Here is a 23,144-nt window from a genome sequence, read left to right as displayed (position 1 = left end):
GGATATGGGCCGGGTGCTGGCAGATGGGACTAGATTGGGTATGGATATCTGGTCCGCATGGACGGGTTGGACCGAAGGGTCTGTTTCCATGCTGTACATCTTTATGACTCTAAAAGTATGTCCATTCATACCACCTGTTCTATCCTTAACAATTATTCTAATTTTCAAAAATCATTGCAGATGCCTAACCCAAGCCACATTCTGCACTTTCATTTTACAAATGCTTAGTTATTGCACATTATAGCAGACAAGTTGGAATGTGTAGGAAAGTTTAACTTTCACCTTTTGTCAGCGGGGCTTTTTCTAGAGTTAGATCAGTGAGGTAAAGGACTTTGCAGATGCCAGGTGTTTAAAATAATTTTATTTTTAAACATTGAAGATTCTAATTTCAAGTAGTGGCTCATTCAAGTCCATTAAATATTTCCCGAGACCGTATAATTTTCAAACTTCAGCTTGCATGAATTAAACCAATGGAGATCATCTGCCAGCTTTTTAAACATGTTAATACCTGTACTCAGCCTTTGCTGCACAATTTCATTGTAAATTTAATGCACACTGCTGAAAATCATTTCCTTTTTTTAAAATCTTAGGTTTTTCAGGTCAGATATAGCTTTAAGATGCCAGCTAACAAGGGAATAGAGCTTAAAATTTTCTTTCAATTTTTATTTCAAAAATCAATGCATAAATCACTTGTAAATCCATTAGTTAAGACATTCTAAGTTTAAGTGGATTTGTCAGTGGCCCGTGGGATCTTGAAATTACTTTGCCATCAATAAAAAGGAGAGTCTTGAAAATCTTACAGAATTCATTATATAGTTTGTCCTCCTTTCTTATAATGTCAAAAGCAGGAAACCTCTTCACAGTTTTCCTACAAAGATCTGAGGCTTTGGTGCTGACAATTATTTCATGGTCTTTCTTCAGTAACATGTTAATTTTAACAAGTCTTGATCAGTAAGATAAAATACCTGGGGTGGTGAACTGCTTTACATTGCTAGATCTAGTTTTGTCAAAGACTGTAGAGACTGTACATCCTTTTGGTATAATCCAGTCATTTTGTCTTGTGCCTTTGTCTCTTTTCTCTGCGATTTCGTATACTTCACTATGTGGTGGTCTCTCAGTTAGGTTTTTACTGTAGTGACTTAGCCCATATTGTGCTATCTGAATAGGGTAGAAATAACCCTGAGGTCCCCACTGAGTGGACAAAGGAACACCTGAGGAAGAGAGGGGTGAAAAGTCATTAGGGCTAAAAATGAAAATAATACATGAACAATAAAATATAATTTTAAAAACTTACTTTTCGAAACAGACATGCCAATAAAGACCAGGACATCATAGCTATATCAAAACTGCATAAAGCCTACAAGACATTTTAATATGCTGAAAGAAAAAGCAGGTAAACATTATGTTTAAAGGAAGCAAATAAAATTGCGTAATTCTCCCTCAATTGTTCAAGAGTCAAGCAAGAATTGTCTTTGCTTTCTTTTTCCTCATAGGAGCCTTTAAGCTGCAATGCCACTAAATCTGCAACATATTTGGTTACCTTGCCAAACCTTTTACAATCTATCAATGGATGCTAACTAAAGTCCCAGTTTGCCACTCTCAAGCCTTCTACTAAGACTGCCACTATTAAGAGTTTGAAACAGAAAACCACCTGCATCAACCTACATGTTGATTGGCATGGCAATTTTTATTCTGTTTCAATAGTATAGTTACTTTGTCCCTGCTAAATAAATATATATAAATTTTCACAATGTCTATTTTTGATGAATGGTCATGCAGAGAACAATATTCCACACATCAGACAGGATCTGTGTAGAGACAGGGTTTCCATGTCAGGTCATTTGCCTGATCTGCTGAGTATTTCCAGCATGATCAAACTTTAACATGCAATTTACTTTGAGATTTAAGAACAAAAATTAGAGTCTAACGCAGTAAAACTTCTCGGTTGCAGTATACTGCGGGTTATACTTCCTGGTCTTTTAAGTTACAGATTCAAGATTTTACAAGGTTCAGTAGAATTTTACATAATAAATAACAATCATTTATACTGTGATTTTCAAAACCTAGAGATGGCCTGAAATGTTACAAAGCCAATACTGGTCATATAGATACTGGGAATTGACAGAATTTGAGCCTAGGATTACAACTGTCCTTGCTCTCAATTTACCACCTTGAAGTTGCTCCCAACAGCAGAGACATTTTTCTTTTTAATTCACTCATCAGACATGAGCCAAACTGGCTGGCCATAATTTCTTGCCAGTCCTTAACTGCCTTTGAGAAGGTGGGGGTGAGCTACCTTCTTGCAGTCCATGTGCTGTAAGTTGACCACAATACTGACAGGGAGGGAATTTCGGGATTTTGACCCAACAACAGTGAAGGAATGGTGATATATTTCCAAGTCATAATGCTGACTGACTTGGAGGGGAACCTGAAGGGGATGTGTTTCCATTTATCTACTGCCCATGTCCTTCTACATTTAAGTGGTTGTGGGTTTGGAAGGTGCTGTTTAAGGATCTTTGATAGATTTCTGCAAAGCATCTTGTAAATAGCACACACTGCTATTTGGTTGAGAGACTGGCTGTGGTAACAAGCAAGAAACTGCTTTGTCCTGGATGGATGGTGTCAAACTTTTTGAGTGTTGTTGGAGCTGCACCCATCCAGGCAAGTGGGGAGTATTCCTGACATGTACTTTGTAGATGATGGACAGTCCGTGGGGAGTCAGGAGGTAAGCTACCCACCACAGTATCCCTAGCCTCTGACCTGCTCTTGTTGCCACTGTGTTTATGTGGCAAATCTAGTTGCGCTTCTGTCAATGATAATCCCCCAGTGTTATTAGTGGGGAATTTAGTGATGATAATACAACTGAACGACAAGGGGTGATGTCTAGATTATCTCTCATTGGAGATGGTCATTGCCTGGATTTGAGTGGCATTATTTGTCATTTGTCAGTTCAAACCTGGATATTTTCCAGATTTTGTTGCATTTGAACATGGATTGCTTCAATATTTGAGGAGTTGTGAATGGTGGTGAAAGTGGTTAGCTGATGATTGCACATCCCCACTTCTAACCCTGATGATGGGGGGTGGGGGGGGGGGGGGTGGGGGGGGGAAGGTCATTGCGAAAATAGTGGAAGATGGTTAGATCAAGGACACAATCCTGAGGAACTCCTGTAGAGACATCCTGGAGCTGAGATGACTGACCTCCAATAACCACACCACCTTCCTTGGTGCCTTCACTTTTTAAAAAGAGTGCTATTTTATCTTGGTTTCTGAAAACAAGAAGGGTGAGTTTTGAGATATTAAGATACCATTCTGTCACCAGACTGGCACACAAAGATGGATGTTGCTAAATACATGTAGTTATCACTAAGAACCTTTGAAAATGCAGTTGATCATGATACCTCAATACACGCTTCCAGGCGTTTCTCGTGACAACAGCTGGACCTAGGCTCCAGGTACCATACTGTACCCAGAGCAAGGAATCTTGTCCAGAAACCTTTCTTTCAGTATGCTTTCCTTCAAATACAGCAAACAAACACAGTCTCCAAAGCAGAAACTAGAACCCAACAGTCATAAATCCAGGCAGGTGATCTCCAGTAAAAAAGTAGTCATGTGAAACCAAGAAATGCGTTATTTAAAAAAAAAGTTTGATGTCTTTTCATTGATTTCTTAAATATGAGTTCAAGCATTCTCAATCTTTCAACTCAAGTCTACAAAAATGATAAAATATAAAGCTTCCAGAACATCAGACTGATGCCAACAACAGATTTGGCAAACTGAAGTTAAAGATTAGTAGAGGTAATGCAGGTGGATTTCAAACAATAATTCAAAACAGCTAGATTTCAAACAGCTAGAATAATTTAACATATATAATCCAGAAAATTTGTTAAAATAGTAGCTACCCAAGTCAAATTTCTTTTGACATACAAGCAGAATTAAAGCCCAGCTATTCTTCAGCTATTATTCACTGCAGATGTTAGATACAAAAGTGGAGGAATATATGTATAAGGAACATAAAAGCCAGAGTTATCCACTCAACCCTGCTCTGCTATTTTGATCATAGCTGATCACCTACCTCATATTATTCCCATATCACTTCATATCATTAGTAACTAGAAATATATTCATCTTTGTCATAGACATAGAAATAATGAGTGAGCTTGCACAGTCTTCTGCAGTACAGAAATCCAAAGCTTCACCACTAGAGTGAAGAAACCCCTCCTCATCTCAGTTTAAGCATGTTACCATCAAAAAGGTGAGCACACTGATTGAATGCTCCTGATGGCAACAACTACAACAAAACATCTGTAATTAAATACTTCTTGGCAGAACATGTCAAATTAAATTTAAGCTTATGTAATGAATTCTGAATTGTTTTTTCAACTGTACTTGTATTAATAAACAGGATCTAAACTTTCAATAGTATATCATTGGGCCTAAATCAGTAGGTACATTTGGAAACACTAATTCCAAGCTCAATATTGTTTGTTAGACCATTTCGATAAAACAGATTGACTAAGAAAAAAATTGTGTTCTATTGTATATACAACAAATAATTATTCACGATATCTGGTCCTGCTCCAATGAATAAATTACAACTGTATTCTAACAAATAGAGGAGTCAAGAAGTGGTGACATTCACTATCAGATGCAGAGTTCTAAAAATAAGTACTTATTTGGATTTAATGTTCAAATTTCAGGAGCCTAACTCTGGAATTGTAGAATCAGACAATATACATCTACCATGAATGTGGAATGCCTTTACAAATCTTCAGCCAAACAAAATTTAGGCCTTAATATGCACACATATTAACTACCTCCATGCAAAATTTTAAAATATTAGTCAACGTGAGTGAATGAAAAAGCAGTATCAAGAGCAAGTTATACAGGGTAAAGGAAAACTTCCACATGGTTCAAGCCTACTACATCTTTACAATAACTTCACAAACATTAAACTTGCATTGCTTTGCAAAGCCATTTGTCCACCTTTATATTTGCTTTCATGATACATTGATAACTTGTTCACCATTTAGAAAAACAGTTTTGCAGTTCTATACTAACTGCAAAATAAATACTAGTTTATGATCCACAGCTATTACAAAAAATTCCCAACTATCAACATCTTAGGGATTACCATTGAACAGAAATTGAATTGGACTAGCCTTATAAATACACTGGACAGCAGGCCAGTGGCTTGGAATATGGCAGTAAGTAACTCACCTCATAACTCTCGAAAGCTTGTCCACCATTTACAACACTTAACAAACTTGACACCACATCCACTCTCTCCATCACGGAAACTCTGTAACAGCAGTGAGTGCCATTTACAAGATGCACCATAGGAATTAACCAAAGGTCTGTAGACACCTCCAAAGCTATGATCACTACCATCTAGAGGGACATGGGCAGCAGATATATGGGAACACCACCATCTGCACCTCTAAGCTATGCACCATCTTGACTTAGAAATGTATTCCTGTTCCTTCAGGGTCAATGGATCAAAATCTTGAAATTCCCTCCTTAATAGCATTGTTGGTCTACCCACAGCATATGGACCAGTTTCTCAAGGACAACTAGGGACAGGTTGGCACAGTCAGCAATGCCCACATTCTGAGGGAATTTTTTAAAAATGCTGGAACTGCATGCTAAACATTTAATTACAGTCCAATAAAGTTATATAAATGTGTTCTTGTGCTGATTACTTCAAAATTATGTTAATCCTACTTGACTGACTAGATTCAAATATTTAGCATGTCTGTGTAACTAACATTATGTTTACTGACAGTGTTATGTCAATAATGATTTACAATTTGTTCTTGATTTAGTACTGGAATGGGGAGTTAATTTCTACAAGCAACCAACTTTAATGAATCTGTTTAACAGATTCCAATGATTATCATAATTTTCTGTCAACAAATCTTAAAATTTGGTTTAAAAGTCCTTCATTCTATAAAACAAATGGTCTGGAGGAATGACATTTAAAAAAAGGTTTCAAAGACATGGAACTACCACAGCAAAGATCCAGCTGAGTTCCTTTATTGCAGCTTTGAGGCCTTTCTGACCACAGTGAAAGGCCATTATAACGCAGCTCAATATACTATGAATTCACAAAGTATGGGGATCCCAAGCATGTAAAAGAGTAAATCTTTATTTAAATCTTAACTTTACTAGTTGAAAATAGGAATTTTCATTAATGTTATCCAGCTACAATGCAGTTTCACTTTCCAAATTCGTACTGCAACGGACTTCCTATACACTGCTGCTGAATGTCATGGGCAGTTAATAGTCAAGTGATTTGAAGTAACATTTGTTTGACAAACTAACTCATCCTCTACCATGGAATAACTAAAACAACGTGCCAAGGCAATATATGCTGCTATTCTTCATTTTTACAATAATTGGGACAATACAATTTGTAGACCATACTGTAAATCCATGCTGCATCATTAGTATAAATATTTTGTAAATGTTGTAAAGTGCTTTACTATAAATATTTAAAGTGTACTAATCAGAACTTATGGATGTATTAGACACTCTATGCAACACTAACTCAATTACAAAGTAATATTTTGATAGGAAATGCTTGAGATCTGGTTTAAACAAAATGAAGGATTTTTTTTCCAAGAAAAAAATGGAAAGTCACTTTGCGAAATTTTGGAAGCAGTCATTTAAGCCTGCAAACAAATACTATACAAATAATCACACTAATTTGTGATCTGACCAACAAACATGCAACTGCATTAATTTAGTAAATTCATGCCTTAAACAAGTAATGTTTATTCATACACAAGCTCTGCTTTTTTATCCAACCTAGTAATTTGTTGTTAGACATTAGAAGAACTGAATCAAAATGTGTTATTGGACAGCAAGAAAACCTATTAAAAGCTAAATAGAAATAGCAGATTTTTATCAATTTTATGACAGCTCAGAGGAAGAGGGCAATTGCAAAGACCTTTTCAGTTTTCGTAGGTTAAAAATTGCCAATTATCAGGTGTGCACGCAAATTGGGGGTAATCATAACTGTCACCCCTGTGATATAATGTGGGTAATTTTTAAAATATAATTTATTTTAGAATTTGGACTTTGAACTAGTGGCATGTGGGCTTTGGTCTGTGGTTATGAGGGGGTTTAATGATTAATTTGTCAGTATTTCTGGAGCCTTGATTTTTTTTAAAAAAAGTCAATAATAGGAGAGCCATCTTGAAGTGGTGATGGAAATTTGTTTGCACTGGGAGACTAGACAGAATAAACATTCAATAGTGTTAGCCTGCTTTCCTTTTGAAGGATCAGGAATTGATTTTTTTTTTTTGCTTAGCTAAAACACCCCTAACTTGGAAACCTTTAGGTTTCAGTTTGCAATTATCCTGTTTAAGGCTAAATGTATGAAACAGTTTCTCCCATAGAAAGATGTTAGTTCTGAAAAATTAGGTAATATATTATCTTTAAGGGCTTTTAGTTTAAAGGTTTCAGACCAGAATTGTTGATTAAAACATTAAAAGGGTTATTTAAAGCTGAAAAGGTCTGTACTCAGTTGTGTAAATGTTTAAGGATGAGGCTATCAAATCCTCTATACCTGAAATTGAAAGCAACAGTTAAGTCAAAGCTGCAGATGTGCTAGCATAGGAAATCTTTCTGGTGTTTGAATACTATAACAGTATGCTGTTGATATAATATTCAACATTTTTGTTATATGCAAGTAGCTTGGTTTATTGTATTTTATTTGAGTGTGGTGCTGGAAAAGCACAACTGGTCAGGCAGCAGTCAAGGAGCAGGAGAATCGACGTTCCAGGCATAAGCCCTTCATCATTTCTTGGTGAAGAGCTTGTGCCCAAACCATTGATTCTCCTGTTACTTGGATGCTGCCTGACCTGCTGTGTTTTTCCAGCACCACATTCTCAACTCTAATCTCCAGCATCTGCAGTCCTCACTTTCTCCTTATTGTATTTTATCTTTTCCATAACCAACTTCTGTTTTGTTGATAAAACCAGATCTGCAGTATTGCATGCTTATGTTTCAATGAAGACCACCTTACTTAGTAAAAGAAATAAAGTCAGATTTCAAACTGGGATTTGGCTTGTTCAGGAATAACATCAGCTGGGATCACAACACATCCCAGGAAAGAAAACAGCTGAGTTAGGTCGGGAGGGATGTATAAAATCTGTCCAGAGCTAAGTTTAATAGAGGCAGATAGGAATTGGCATAAATCACTGGAAACTTTCAAAGGAAGTGCAGTTCTGGTTTGTGCAGGTAGGTTGGAGACAGATTACCCTATAAGTGAATCTGCTGGCCTTGGGTGTTTTGTTTAGGAGATCCTGAGGGTATTTGTGGCTAGCCAGCCCACCCAGACTCTGCAAATAGCAGGGCTCGATTTATAGTGTGCTACCCAAGTGGGTCGTAACTAGTCATTAAAAAAAAACTTAGTTGAACATGAGTTTTTCTTAAAATATTTCTTTGCTCTCTTAGTCTATGTTCAAATGGCTGTTAATTTTATCTGTATTATTTCTAAAGGTGTGCTTACCAGCAACGTTAAACAGAATGCAATTGCCAGGATTATCCTGCTTCTCTATTTCTTAAGAAAGGTGCAATATTTGCAATCCTACAGTCACTTGCTATCACCTTATACTTGAGGGCAAATGGAAGATTGTGGCCAGTAGATCCACAATTTCTGTTCTTACTTTTCTTAGGTGACCTACAAGCATACCACCAAGACGAGGTGATAGTTTTAAGAAGTATTAATTTAATACTTTCTGCGATGGTTCTTGTGGCACAATAGTAGTAGTGTCCTCAACTTTGAACAAGGCAGCTTAGGTTCACGTCCTACCTGCTCTAGAGGTGTGTAATTATATCGCTGAACAGGTTGATTAAAAAAATGTCTAGTACCTTCTGTAGATTTCTCTGGCCTTGAGAAAACCAGCTTATAAATGAGACAAGACCAACCGGATTAGGGACATTTTTAATGACACTACTTGTAGGCTAGGAGCCGTCGGAATGTTTCTTCCAGGTCCACCAAAGCTTATCCTGTAAAATACTCCTCTGCAATTATGTGTTAACTTCGCTGCCCTTTACTGGTGTTCCAGCATTTGGTTTCATCTTTACTGGAAGCAGCAAATGCAATGGATAAAGGATTAAATGTGATGCAGTGCAGCTAAAATTACATTCACTCTCAGAGCTATGACAAACGTGAACACATATATGATACACATAAAAATGAGAAATGTATTTACAATGAATGGACATCTTGCCACATACATGCTTTGAGGTTTCTTTATCCTTTCCCTCCTTCTATATCTAGGTGTAGACTGGATATGTACACCTAAGGTATATAGTGTGACTAAGACAATGAGGTACAGTAAACAAAAGGGCAGCTTCCATACTTGAAATTGCCAAGTACTCCCTGATAAATGTACCAATATCTGATTAGCAACTGAACTCAAAATGCTTACGACCGCATCAAAAGGGAACTACAGTTTCCTGTAGCACATCAGACAGAATTAACAGTGACAAAATAACATTTTTCAGTTATATGGAGTCGTACAGACAGACTCTTCAGTCCAACTCGTTCATACCAACCAAGTTTCCCAAAGTAAACTAGTCCCACTTGCCTGCATTTGGTCCAAGATCTAAGATCAACCTAACCTACACACTCCTCAATTTACTGCTGTCCATGTGCTTGTCCAGTAGTCACTTAAACGTGCCTAATGTCTCTGACTCTACTACCACCACTGGCAGTACATTCTATGCACCCACTATCTCTGTATAAAGAGCCTACCTCTGACATCTCCCCTATACCTTCCTCCAATCACCTTAAAACTATGACCTCTTGTGATAGCCATTTCTGCTCTGGGTAAAAGTCTTTAGTTATCTACTCTATCTATGCCTCTCATTACCTTGTACATCTCTTTCAAGTCACCTCTCTTCCTTCTGTGTGAAAAGCCCGCGCTCACACGACCTTTCTTCATTGGTCAAGCCCTCCAATCCAGGCAACATCCTGGTAAATCTCCTCTGCACCTTCTCCAATAACATTTTTTGTAATAACATTTTTACATGAAGTTCTATAAAGGCACAGCATGTTAATCTGCAGACTTCTGTTTAAACATAGTATTAAGAATATACAGGCAAAAACAATTATATTCTTCTTTTTGTTCCTTCAGAAAATCAATTTGAGGAGGCCAGTTATTGAAGTTGCTTGAATAGTACTGAACTGTAAATTGCTTTGATGTTCTCTTCATTTGTGAGAAACAAGTCAGAACAATTTGTTTTAATAGTTTTATTGTATAATCAAGCTCTTTCAGGTCCATGTACTCAAAATTATAAAACAAATTCAATAGAATTACATGCAATGAAGCATAAGTTCTAAGTTAAACTTCAACAATTCAACTAAAGTAGAAAAAAAGATTAAGAGTTTGGATGCCTAGGATTTCTATTGCAGACCTTTTAGAGAATCAAAATTACCATAATTCAATAATTGCAATAGTACAATCAGAGCATTCCTCGGAAATAAAAAGGTCAAAAATTATCAAATTTTTGTGATGCCCTATTTCACAACAGGATGGCCAGTTAATTAAGTTGGCTAGATTGGTTGGTTCAGACTAATGACAGCAGGCTGGAATTTTTCTTCATTCTTTTACATTATGCAAGCTTTGCTGTAAGGCCAAAATTTGTTGCTCATCCCCCACTTCCCTTTGAACTTGTTAGGGGCTTGTTAGGCTATTTCAAAGGACAGATCAGGTAAGAATGGTTTCCTAAAAAGGACTTCAGTGAACCATTTGGGTCTTTATGACAACCTATCATAGTCATTATTAGAGACTAGTTTAATAGTCCAGATTAATGAATGGAATTCAAACTCAACTAGTTACATGGGATATGAACCAGCATGTTCACATCATTTCACCCAGATCTTTGGTTTACCAGTTCAGTGAAATTACCAATAAATCATTTTTGTTCCATTTGGTTCTCATTCCAGCTCAGCTAGACTTTGGATCCTTCTCCTCATCCTGCCACTGACAGCAGAACACCATCCCTCATGAAAACTGCCAAAATATGCTAACTCTATATTCTTCATCAAAGACTACCTATGTTCATATTGGTTGTGTACATCATCTTAGCTGCTAACATTCTCATCTACGCCTTTGCTACCACCAGATTCAACTACTGCCATTCTCTCCTGGTTGGTTTCCTTGTCTTCATGTTCCATGGATATTGGTGTTTGGACATCAGTCCATAATGTACCATACACTTGCTAATCAAAATGATCCCTGGACCCCCAGTGTCCCTTACTGTTGTGCTTAAATTTCTTTATAGCCTGAACCTGCTCTCTGTCTCCAAACTCCTCTAGCTTTCCAACCTGCCAGAATTCAAATTCTTCGACCCTGCTCTCTTATGCACTCATTTTCTCCAACAGTGGTAATTCTGTCTGCAACCAACTTCATCTCATGCTCTAGCATTCTCAAACAAATATCTTCCCTTCCCAGCTGTGTCACATGTGGTGAGGAAGGGTTGAAAAGGATGGTACTGGAAAAGCACAGCAGGTCAGGCAGCATCCAAGGAGCAGAAGAGTCGATGCTTTGGGCGTAAGCCCTTCATCAGGAATTTGGCACTCTTGCCTTCATCCGTCAGAGTTTTGAGTACAGGAGATGGGATGTCATGTTACAGTTGTACAAGACATGGTAAGGCCACATTTGGAATACTGTGCACAATTCTAGTCGGCCTGCTGTAGGAAGAATGTTATTAAACTGGAAACAATGCAAAATAATATTTACAAGGTCGTTATTGGATGGTTTAAGTTATAAAGATGAGACTGGATAGGCTGAAATTTTTTTCCCTGGAGTACAGGAGACTGACGGGTGATCATAGAGGTTTATAAAATCACGAAGGGCATAGATTTAAAGGTGAGATAACAAAAGATTTAAAAAAAGGGATTGAGTGGCAACTTCTTCCATGCAGGGTGGCACATATATGGAATACGCCAGAGGAAGTGGTACAAATATAACATCTTAAAAAATCTTGGACAGGTAAACAGAGATAAAGGTTAAGAGGGATTATGAGCCAAACACAGGCAAACGGGACTAGTTCCATTTAGGAAATTTGGACAGCATGGTCAGGTGGGCCAAAGGTCCTGTTTCCCTGCTGTCGACCTTGATGGCTCAAAGAGGCTTCTGATCACTCTATCCAGTATCATCATCTTTACTTTGGTGCGCCTCTGTTTTGATTCTACTGTTGAAGTGCAAAGATATTTTCCTACACTAAAATCACTGTAGAAAGTCAAGCTGTTGTTACTGTTGTGTGTGACATTGTACCAGTCAGAGGTCCAGGACCTGGACTTGTTTATGCAATCATTATTTGCTTGTGTCACTCCTTGGATGACTTTCATGAAAAAAATACTTTCGTCAAGAATTCTGACAAGTTGTCTTGTAGAAAATAATTTATGAATATACTCCTTCAGCACTAAAACTGCAAGTTAATTGCGACAAGGATTTACTTTCCTTAATGCACTCGTAAGCCAGTTTCTTACTAAATGCAACACAATCATGTCATTGTAATGGGGCATACAATTTGAGATTTTTACCATTAAAGCGGAGACACAGGTTAGCTGTGAAGCAATGGAAAGTCAATAATCATACTGAGAGGTGTTTCCAACTTTAATGCAAGAATGGTTTTTAATCAGAACACAAACGTAGAAATTAACCAAGTGGCACTACATGAACAAATTCCTCCACTGCAATATCAATCCCTCTGACTTAGTTTTCACAAGAATAAATGGTTGGCAGCTACTCAATTTAATCTCCAAAATAGCATGGAAATACCATGCAAGGGTAAAAAACAAGCTGGTTCATTAATTCACAATAAAATTCATGACCTTTATAATACTTTGGGTGTGACAAGGCATAACATTAGTTATAAAACTAGGTTACGTTCCATCTCATCATATAATTCAGATGCAATGTAAGAAGGTTCATTTAACTGAACATTTAAAACAGATTTATGTTTATTAATTGTTTTACCTATTTTGGAAACCTACCAAGATAAAAGGGGCTTTTACCAGATTATCTTCAGGATTCAGGAATGAATTTCTTCACAACATTTAACAGGATGTGGATACAGTACTAAAAATTCTCATTAAATTATTTTATTCAGTTGGTGAATTTTGGCTTTCAACACAGCACTGTGTTGTAAAGTATTTCAACTTTCAAATTACAGGACTCCACTGCCATTTATCTACAAGACAGTTCAAGGCAAGTACTCTGAACAGTGAAAAGAAGAATAAATGGATCCTAGTCCATGATCAATGCAGTCATTTATCTTCAAATGTGATAACCACACAAAACTATTTAAATGTATATCTGTAGAAATAAAACTACATCATTCGGCTGAGCAGTAAGGAACAGGTTTTGTAGATTCTACATACAACACACGTTTTGTTAACATAACAGTATTTGATGAGAAACCTTTTGAAAGGGGACAAATTGAAAATGTACTTAGTCTTCTAACCCACTCATTATATTTTGTACAATCCAGTATTATCAATGACAACAAAAACAGAAATTGCTAGAAAAAACTTAGTGGGTTAGGCAGCATCTGTGGACGGAAATCAAAGTTAACATTTTGGATCCAGTGACCCTTCTTCAGAACTGAATGCAGCCAGGAAAAGGTTGGTATTTATGCAGAAGATAGGGTGGGGACAGGGGAGGAGTAAATGACAGGTAGAGATAGAGCCAAAAGAGAGAGAAAAACAATTGGACAGACAAAGTAATAAGTAGAAGTCAGTCTGGGAGAATGAATAGCTGCTAATGTGGACTATGAGTAACTGACAATGGGTCATGTGTGGTAACAGCCTGGTGTGTAGGGGTTGGGGTAAGGACATGGGAGAGGGTTCTCAAGCTCAAAAACAGAATAACTTAAAATCAACAATTTAATTCATTTACAATTTATAAAACCAAACTCCATTGAATAACTGCAACAACAACAAAGTAACACACATTTTGAGTCTGTTATGATACTGGATAAGACTGCAAATTATGCTGTTCTCTGGTTAAGCAATCATAACTTATTTTAAAATGATAAAGAAAGTTGGTTAGACTGGGCTTGTTGCCACTAGAATTTAGAAGGGTGCGGAGTGACGTATGTCAAGACCTTTTAGGCTCAATGTGATTGAAGGATGTTTCCTTTTGTGAGCCAGTCCAGCACTGGGAGCACTATTTTAAAATTAGGAGACAACCTTTTAGAACACAGATGAGAAAAAATGTCTGCTCTCAAAACATTTTACTATTTTGGGATTTTCTGTTCAGAGGAGATGAAAGTGGGGTCATTGATTACTTTTAAAGGCACAGGTAATTAGATTTGTTTTAGATAAAGAATCATAACTTATTTTTTTTCTTAAGAAACTTCACTTATGGGACAGGGGTTTCACTGCCCAGCATTTATTGCCCATCACTAGTTTTCTTTAGAAGGTGGCAGTGAGCTGCCTTCTTGAATCACTGCAGTCCATGTGCTGTAGGTAGATTCACAATGCCCTGAGGAGGGATTTCCAACTTTTTGACCCAGTGACAGTGAAGGAACAGAGATACATTTCCAAGTCAGCATGGCGAGTAGTTTGGAGAGGAACTTGCAGTTAGTAGTATTCCAATGCTTCAACTGCCTTTGTCCTTTGAGATGGAAGTGGCAGTGGGTTTGGAAAGTGCTGTCTAAGGACTTTTGGTGAATTTCTGCAGTGCATCCTGTAGATAATGTACACTGCTGCTACAAAACATTGATAGTGGAGGGAATGGACGCTTGTGGGTGTGGTGTCAGTAAACCAGGCTGTTTTGTTCTGGATAGTGTCAAGCTTTTTGCGTGCTTTCAGAGCTACACCCATTCAGGCAAGTGGAGAGTATTCCATCACACTTCTGATTTTAGCCTTGTCAATGGTGGACAGGTTTTGGGGAGTCAGGATGTGACTTACTTTCCATAGTTCTCCTAACCGCTGACCTGTTCTTGTAGCCACTGCATTATTATAGCAAGTCCAGCTGAGTTTCTGGTTAATGAAAACCCCCAGGATATTGACAATGGGGAATTCAGTTAATGTAACACCATTGAATATCAAGAGGCAGTGGTTAGATTGACTCATATTGGAGATAGTAATTAGCTGCATAAATATGGAATTCAAAACACAAACAATTTTAGCCATATTCCTACCTGAATACAGGAGTAGGCTGAGGGGTGAAATAATCTATTTCACATGCCTGTAGGTGTTCATGTACTGATTGTCAGACCTGACTCAGCAGTATTAAAAACTTTGCATTTAGCATGGTAATTTCATGCAGAGCTTTGCACACCCCAGTCCAACACCGGCATCTCCAAATCATTCATGCATACAGTATTTCTAAACTCTTTTTAAAGGTGGTTAAATTGTTGGCGATTTCAACAGAGAAAATGGTACTTCATATAATCAGTGCTCTTGCAAATAAAAGGGAGTTCTGAGATCTTAAATGCTGCGCCACCTTTCTCAACAAGGTTATAACAAGTGTAAGTTCTGATACTAATTGAATGGTCAAGTTCACTGTCAGCGACAAAATTAAACTTAGAAGGAAAAGCAGTCACCAATCAATAACAGTGGAGCTGCTAGAGACAAGCAGGATGGTGGAGCAGATGTTGCACAGAAACCCAATCCTTAAAGAATGTTTGGACTAGCGTGACACTTTCAATAACAATTTTTCTTCCCTGGCCATTAATGTCCTCTCATACAATTTACAGCAGTCCTGAACTTTCTTGTTCCCACTTGATTAACAAAGATTATGAATAATCAGCATCTTTCAAATTACTGGTAAAATTAGCATGATTGCTGTTCAATACAGTATGGAACAAAATAACACTATTTAACTCAATGTACAAGTGCTTCACAAAGCATCAGTTCAGATAATTTCATTTTTTCCCAAGTCAGTGATTTGAGGGAATATCAATAGTTAAACATTATGTTTCTTTTGGACAACAGAACACCAGATACCAAAACTTAATGCTTAATCTTGATTTGCAACATCATCATTTAACTGCAGGAGCTAGCTTTTTCTAGTCTTTTTAAGGGAATAATACACTGAGAAAAAGAAAAAAACCTTAACATCTTTTCTGTAATTAAGTGTAGAACAACAATCAGAAAGTACTAGATAGCTCCATACATCTTAAATAAATTAGTGAACTCAGTCATGATAACTTAGTAAGGATTTAAGTAAAATGTGTGTGTGTTAGATGCCTGACAAATATCCTCCACTTATATATGGTGCACCCTTTTGTGGAGTGAAAAATAATACAATTGGTTAATTTACAATAAGCTTGAGAAAAGCTAAATGATATGACGCCATCAGCAGGTAGCTTAACAAATACTGTTAATTATTTTCCAACAATTTGGAAACAAATGTTATCAAAGATATTGACAGCACAGTAAATTATAACTAACCTTATATCACCCAAGCAATCATCGCATGGAAATCAACATTCTGGATCAAAAATCCAGATAGGCAAATTCCCACTTTTGCAGGGGAAAAAGAGTGTTCCTCTGAGCTGCACAAAAAAATCGGGGCCAGTGTGTTACGACACGGGGTAAACTCTCCTACTTAATTTAAAACCAGCAACACAAAAAGACTTATCCCGAGCAGTACAGAGGAACCTTGATTATCCGAATACCAATTATCCGAAAATCTGATTATCCAAAGGAAATCTCAAGGTCCCAACAGAAACATTACAATAAAGATGTGTTTCCACCAGTGATCATGTCTTTTTTTTTTTTTACAGGGATTAAATAGGCACCGTCTCCAAATGATTGACTGCCCGCGCTCTCTCTCTCCCCACACTTTCCCTGGAGTTCCACAGAAGGGTGTGCCCTAACCTCCTCCACCTCCCCCCCAGTCCCCAGCTAATCTCTCCAACATTGTCCTGTACAGAGCAAACATGCAACCTGTCAAAATGTTGCAGTCAAAAAGGTGTGTGCGCGCTATTTGGAGAATTACCCCACAAAGGCAGCTGCAGCAGCCTTGTTGTTGGTGTCCAGTTCGGCTGCCCCGGAGAGGGGTCAGGGCAGTTGGGGGGTGGTGTGGAGTGGCAGTGTTGGACAGGGTTTGGGGGATTTGGGGGGGGGGGGGGTTGCGTGAGCTCACGCACTGATGCTGCCTTACCTCCTGAACAGGGACCAGGCTTTAAAAGCTCCGAGCCCCAGAGGAAAGGCATTTAAATAATTAACCAAATAATCGATTACCCGAAGGAAATAGTGCCTGCCCATCACGTTCGGATAATCAAGGTTCCCCTGTAATATGTGAAAATTGGAGTGGCCAAAGACATTAGGGACATTTAAGTGACTCTTGGATAGGCACACGGAAGATAGTACGATGAAGGGTATGTAGGTTAGTCTTATCTTAGAGTAGGATAAAAGGCCAGCACAACATCGAGGGCCGAAGGGCCTGTACTGTTCTGTGTGTTCTGTGAGTGACTGTTAAAAGTAAAATTAACAACTTTATTTCTTACAGTATATCATAGAATAATTAACTAACCACTATTTACAATTTCTTTCTCTAAGCTCTTATCTTTCCTTCTATAATACTAGTCTGCGTGGTTTCCTCCCACAATCCAAAAATGTGCAGGTTAGGTGAACTGGCCATGCTAAATTGCCCGTAGTGTTCGCTGAAGGGGTAAATGTAGGGGAATGAGTCTGGGTGGGTTGTGCTTCGGCGGGTCGGTGTGGACTTGTTGGGCCGATGGGCCTGTTTCCACACTGTAATCTAATCTAAAAATCTAATCTAGTCCAATAAAACTCCCAATTAAGATTGACAAAAACAACACTTCTCGTGTCAAAACCAGGCAACTTTCGGTTCTTGTCTTCAGATCTTCCTGTCTTCTTTTCTTCTGGTTAGGAATTTCTGCTTTACCAGGTTACTGATTGAGAAGGGACTTTTAACAGAGATTTTGTTCAAGCAGTCTCTTATATGCTAGGACATGGCAGATCTCCTCTCAACTATTCAATTTTCCCTGGTCTTATACTCCAGAGCATTGGATTGGATCATTGGCTTTTAAGATTGTCAATACTCAACTCAAACTTGATTGAATATATTGTCAATATACTCAACTCACACAAAAGGACTAGGCCTACCCAAATATGAACAGCTCATCTGGAATGGTGTATTTTCTCAAGGGGTCAGTCCAAACACCAAAAAAGTGAAAACACATGCAAAAAACAAAGAAAACTAAAGTGCAAGGGCTAAGCCCTGCTACAAAATCAACATACTGCTTTTCTCAAAGTAAAAGAGAAAAAAAGAGTAACACAGGCTGTAACCAGCCAGTGAAACAACAATTCCCTAATGAGAACTGAGTTACACACAAAACACATTGACTGTTTAAAATCAGCCAGTTTAAAAGTCAGCCCTCAATAAAAAGGAATACCAGTTAAGAAACTGGCTATATAATTCAACCAATTTAGGAATCAAGTTTCCTCCAAAATAACCAGAAACCAAGAGCATCAGTACACACTGGAGGTGAGCAGCCAGCTCAGAGTCAGTCCCCTCCCTGACACAAATAGAGAGCCCTTCACCACTGACCCAGCTCCCTCAGATCCAGCTCTCAGTATCAGGATGTCAGACACTCCTGTTTTTATCTGTCAACCAGGGGTCCCTGATTGGACCAATTAATGTCTCAATCAGGGAACTCACATTCTAGGAAGTCAACCTGGCTGACCTTGTTACAATCACTTCAATATGTATCTAAGACTTCACCCACCACTTCCCACCCAAACCCAGCCATACCCTCCCAACCCCAATCCAACAATGTATCCAACAGCTGGCCTAGTAATCTCCAAGCTATCCAATCTCAAAGGGCTATAAAGCCATTGGGCAGTCTTTGGATATGTCTTGGCTGGACAAGTGTCAGACAAACTGTAAATAAAGCCCAGTTAAAATTGATCTAATCATGTCTCTAATCCTCATCATTATGGCTCCTTATATTACATAGGCTGGCCCTCTAGGAGTTAAAATTCCCATATAACCTATGTTACGAAATCATTAAATTATTTCAAAGAAATTTAATTGCAAAACACAATGTCTTCTTAGAGTTTGAACCTGTCACCTGAAAGCGAATATGTGTTGGGGTGGTAGCAGCCAGTAAAGAAAGTTTAAACATGATCAACACAGTGACATTTCGGTTTGTTTAGAATGATACCTACATTTTCAAGTGTGGTCTCGTGTTGTTTCTTTTCAACTTGAATGTATGCGACTTGGAATAAGCATATTCAAATGAAGTGGTCTTGAAAACTACATAGATTTAAGCAAATTTTGTAGGATTAGATTCTTTCCCATTTCTTGGATATAATCCTTTAACTTTGCTGTAAGACTTAAATTTTCATTTGTAGAGAAACCTTGATTATCCAAAGGACACGAGCGGGCATTATTTCGCTCGGTTAATCAAATTCTGGATAATCAAATGCTCAATAACTGTTTAGCTGAGCATCAGAACCTTGCAATCTTGCCAAATAGTCCAATATTCAGAAATAGAGATTCCTCTGTATGTGACATGCATGAAACATATCTCTACCACAATCTGTGACTTCATGGCATACCCCTCACTGTACATTTATTATCAGGAGAATAGGATAGTATGCTGGAGAAGTACCAGACTCTCATAAAAATGAGGTTCCAATGTGATGTAGACTAGGTGATCTTTATATATTTTTGATATCATTTAAGTTTGGATTGTTGCCTTTTGAACTACTGATAGATGGGTTTTTCAGTGTATCTGAGGAGTTAATTTTTAAGTTACAGGTATTTCTGTAGCCTTTATGATTTCTTTTCAAACAGCTTGAAGGAATGGCTCTCAGAACTAATGGGTTTATATTTAGACTAGGAGGGTTACAATTTAAATTTCTCAGGCATCAAGGTTTTTGTTAGCTTGGAGGTGGGGAAAAAAGAAGTGATTTTTATTCATTTTCAGTATGGGGCAGTTCTGCCTAAATCCTTGGATTAAGATGAATGCATCAAGCAGTGTTCCTAAGATGGGAAAAAGACAATAAAACTAGATTAGCTGAGAGTAAAGAATTTAGCAAAAGTCCCAGATGAGGAGGATTTTCATAAAGCTCTGAAGAGGTTATTTGAAGCCAAGAACATTTAAACTCTGGTGTATGAAAGCTCCGGGAAAAGGCTATCAGATTTTCCAGATTGTGACTTCAACTCAGTTTACTATAAGCCTATCAAGGTATTGTAAAAAGATTTTTCTCCAGTGAGTACTGTACAAAGGTGTGTTTTGGAGACAATTAAGGGTGTTTTTGGGATGTAAAGAACTGTTTTGGGAATAATGGGATTACATTTCTGCCATGTTTCAAAACCTTTAAAGGGTATATTGTATGAGAAGATTTTGGTCTATTCCTTTCATCTTAATTTTTTATGCTTAATAAACTTTAGTTTTATTGTTAAAACCAAACCTACAATACTATATGCTTTTGTTGCAGTTAGATATCACTTCATTAAAATCAAAGCAAAACATGATTTAATGGCCAGATTTCATTCTGAGATCTCACTTGTCCAGTAATGACATCTGATGTAATAAAAATGTAAACAATGGAAGTTACAAGACATGCTAAATAGCAGAAGCAACAGAATAGAGCAAAGCTCTGTACTCTTGCCATCCAGTTGTGAATGTTTCATTCTCCACCACCATTAACTGGAAGAAAAGACCTTAAACACACTCCTGCAGTCAAACAAGCAGCATTTGACGGAATGTGGCATCACAAAGCCTAGCAAAACCAAATTTGATGTAATCAGAGGAATCACTTCACAAGCTGTTGTCATTCTTGCACAAAATGAAGATAATGATAGATTTCTGGAGATTACCTCAGCCCCAGGATGACATCACAGGAGTTTCCCAGGTTGATATAAATAAGTGACAAAAATATATTCGAATGACTAGGTTTGAACAGTTAATTCTATGTTTGAAGCAGAAATAAACATGATTATTATTCAACTGATTACATATAGGCAACTTCTTAGAACTCAAGATTAACCATAGTAAATCTTGATTTTCTTTCTTTCCTGGCATAAAAGCAGGAAATGTAAAAATAGCTATCAGTAGTAATAGTTCACTAATTAGATTTTCACCCTCAATTTAGCTGCCTCAAAACATCCAAGTAACTGAATTACTGGTCATAGAAAGGAAACATATATTGATGCTTATTTCATAGCAGTTTACATTGAAACCTGTGTAATGATCACATGCAACTTTACACTAAGATATCAGTATAACTGATTCAGTGCAGACAACTGTACATTTCAAATAGGAAAAAAACTGCATTTCCCTCAAAATATTAAATTATTGCTACCTATATCCCTCCAACATATTTTTGTTTTCCATTTTTGTGACTATAATTTGTGAGAAATATATTTCAATATCAATGTACCACAAAAAAAAAGCCTTGTTGCTTTTAATAAAAAGGTGAAAAGTAAATGAACATAAATGGAGAAACGAGTTTGATACATAACTCAGGTTGAAATAGCTTGAGCACCTCAGCGATCAATGAAATATTTGCATTCTAGCTGCCTTCTTAACTCTTCAAACAAAACAGAGACAAAGTGCCAGCCATAGCTCAGCTGGTAGCACTCTTACTTTGTTGGTTCCCAGTTTAAGTCCCAGACCAAGGCTTGAGCAAAAAAAATATCAAGGCTCACACTCCAGTTCAGTACGGAGGGAGTGCTGTAGCACCAAGTTAGTTGCTGTCCTTCAGAACCATCTGTCTGACTGCATGGATGTAAAGGATCTCCTGACACTATTTTGAAACAAAAAAAAATGGAAGTAATCCTCAGTGCCCTGGCCAAATTGAACCCTTTGATCAATATCTTAAAAACAGATCAGCTAATCACAATCAGATGATTGTTTGAGAATTTGCTGTGCACATATTAACTGTTATATTTCTTACAGTATTCTCTCAGTATCTAAGTTTTAAGGAGATCCCTCTTCAACCTTCTAAACTCCATCAAGACCCAGAGACCTCCAACATTCCTTAAAAGACAAGCTCTTCATTCTTGGGATCATTCTTGTAAACTCCTCTGGACCCCTTTCAATGTCAGCAAATCTTTCCTTAGAAATAACATCCAAAATTGCTCAAATTTCCAAACAACTATATTTCATTTAATTTTAGTGATGGCTAGATAACATTTAACCTGTCTTGATCACTCTGAACAGTTGTTTCCGGATGATGATTTTAGGCTGAGAAAATGGCATGTAGCATCATGACCTTCTGACCTCTAGTACTTTGGCTGTTCTCCAATTACATCCAATTGTATTGTAAACATCTGGATTTTTTTTGTCTTATTTGCCTTGCCTAGAAGGCAATTCCAAAAACTGATAATATCGACTCTTGCGTTTTCAAAAGATATTTTTAATCAATCTGTGCAGACTTGTATTATAACATAACATATGTGGTAGGTGCAATTTGAATGCGGACTCGTGAGCCCACAGTTAAAAAGGTTTACTCCTCACTTTTAATTTTTTTTATAAACTTACATCCCACATCCTCCTTTTCAGAACTGCATTCCTATCTTCCTTCAAGCACTGACTTTCAGGACTAGAGTTGGGGCTTCTTCAAAATTTTCTTTGCAACATACCCTTATGTTTGAGATCAGTACTATTAACACTTCAAAATAATGCCTTTGGCAACATAGTGACCATAATCAAACTCTTTTCTCTAATTATGGCCAAACTCATGTATTGCAAGACTTTCATATAACCTTTAAAAGATCTGTATTCTACAGTTCAAGGTATATATTTGAACATTCCAATACCTTCTAAAATTGCTTTGCCACTTTACTTAGAGAATGAAAGGACAGAGTCCATTCCTTTCCTCCTGCAAAGTGTCTTATAAAGAGAATCGAATGATATTTTTGACCAACATGTAACACTACAGCTTCACTGTGCAGTTACCATAGTTAAATTTCATTTGCCATTTTTATGCACAAAGACTAAACCTTCAAGAACTTTGGCTGCATCCTCCATCTCTACTGATTATTCACCTAATTCACAACTGTGACAAGTATCTGTTAGGTCCAGTATCCAAGTCATTAATTTAGATTAAAAATAGTGTACTAAGCTTTGATGTTTTAGGAACTGACACCTCCCACACAATTCGATATTATATTCTGACAGTATTTA

The 23,144-nt window shown here is 37.4% G+C and overlaps 1 protein-coding gene across 6 annotated transcripts in view; it reads right to left on the bottom strand.

Moving 5' to 3' along the window:
• Nucleotides 1-23,144, bottom strand: part of LOC122540910 (D-glucuronyl C5-epimerase-like) — a 97,771-nt gene that overhangs the window by 4,651 nt on the left and 69,976 nt on the right. For 5 of the 6 annotated variants that reach the window (XM_043677195.1, XM_043677198.1, XM_043677197.1 and 2 more), the window contains one exon: nt 966-1,211. In XM_043677195.1, coding sequence (XP_043533130.1) covers nt 966-1,211 — 246 coding nt within the window. Of the gene's footprint in view, nt 1-965; nt 1,212-1,294; nt 1,479-23,144 lie in introns of those variants that run through there. The other variant, XM_043677199.1, reaches the window with a different exon arrangement.

Source organism: Chiloscyllium plagiosum, chromosome 36 (genome assembly GCF_004010195.1).
Source record: "Chiloscyllium plagiosum isolate BGI_BamShark_2017 chromosome 36, ASM401019v2, whole genome shotgun sequence".
NCBI lineage: Eukaryota > Metazoa > Chordata > Chondrichthyes > Orectolobiformes > Hemiscylliidae > Chiloscyllium > Chiloscyllium plagiosum.
This window is presented reverse-complemented; position numbering and strand designations above follow the sequence as displayed.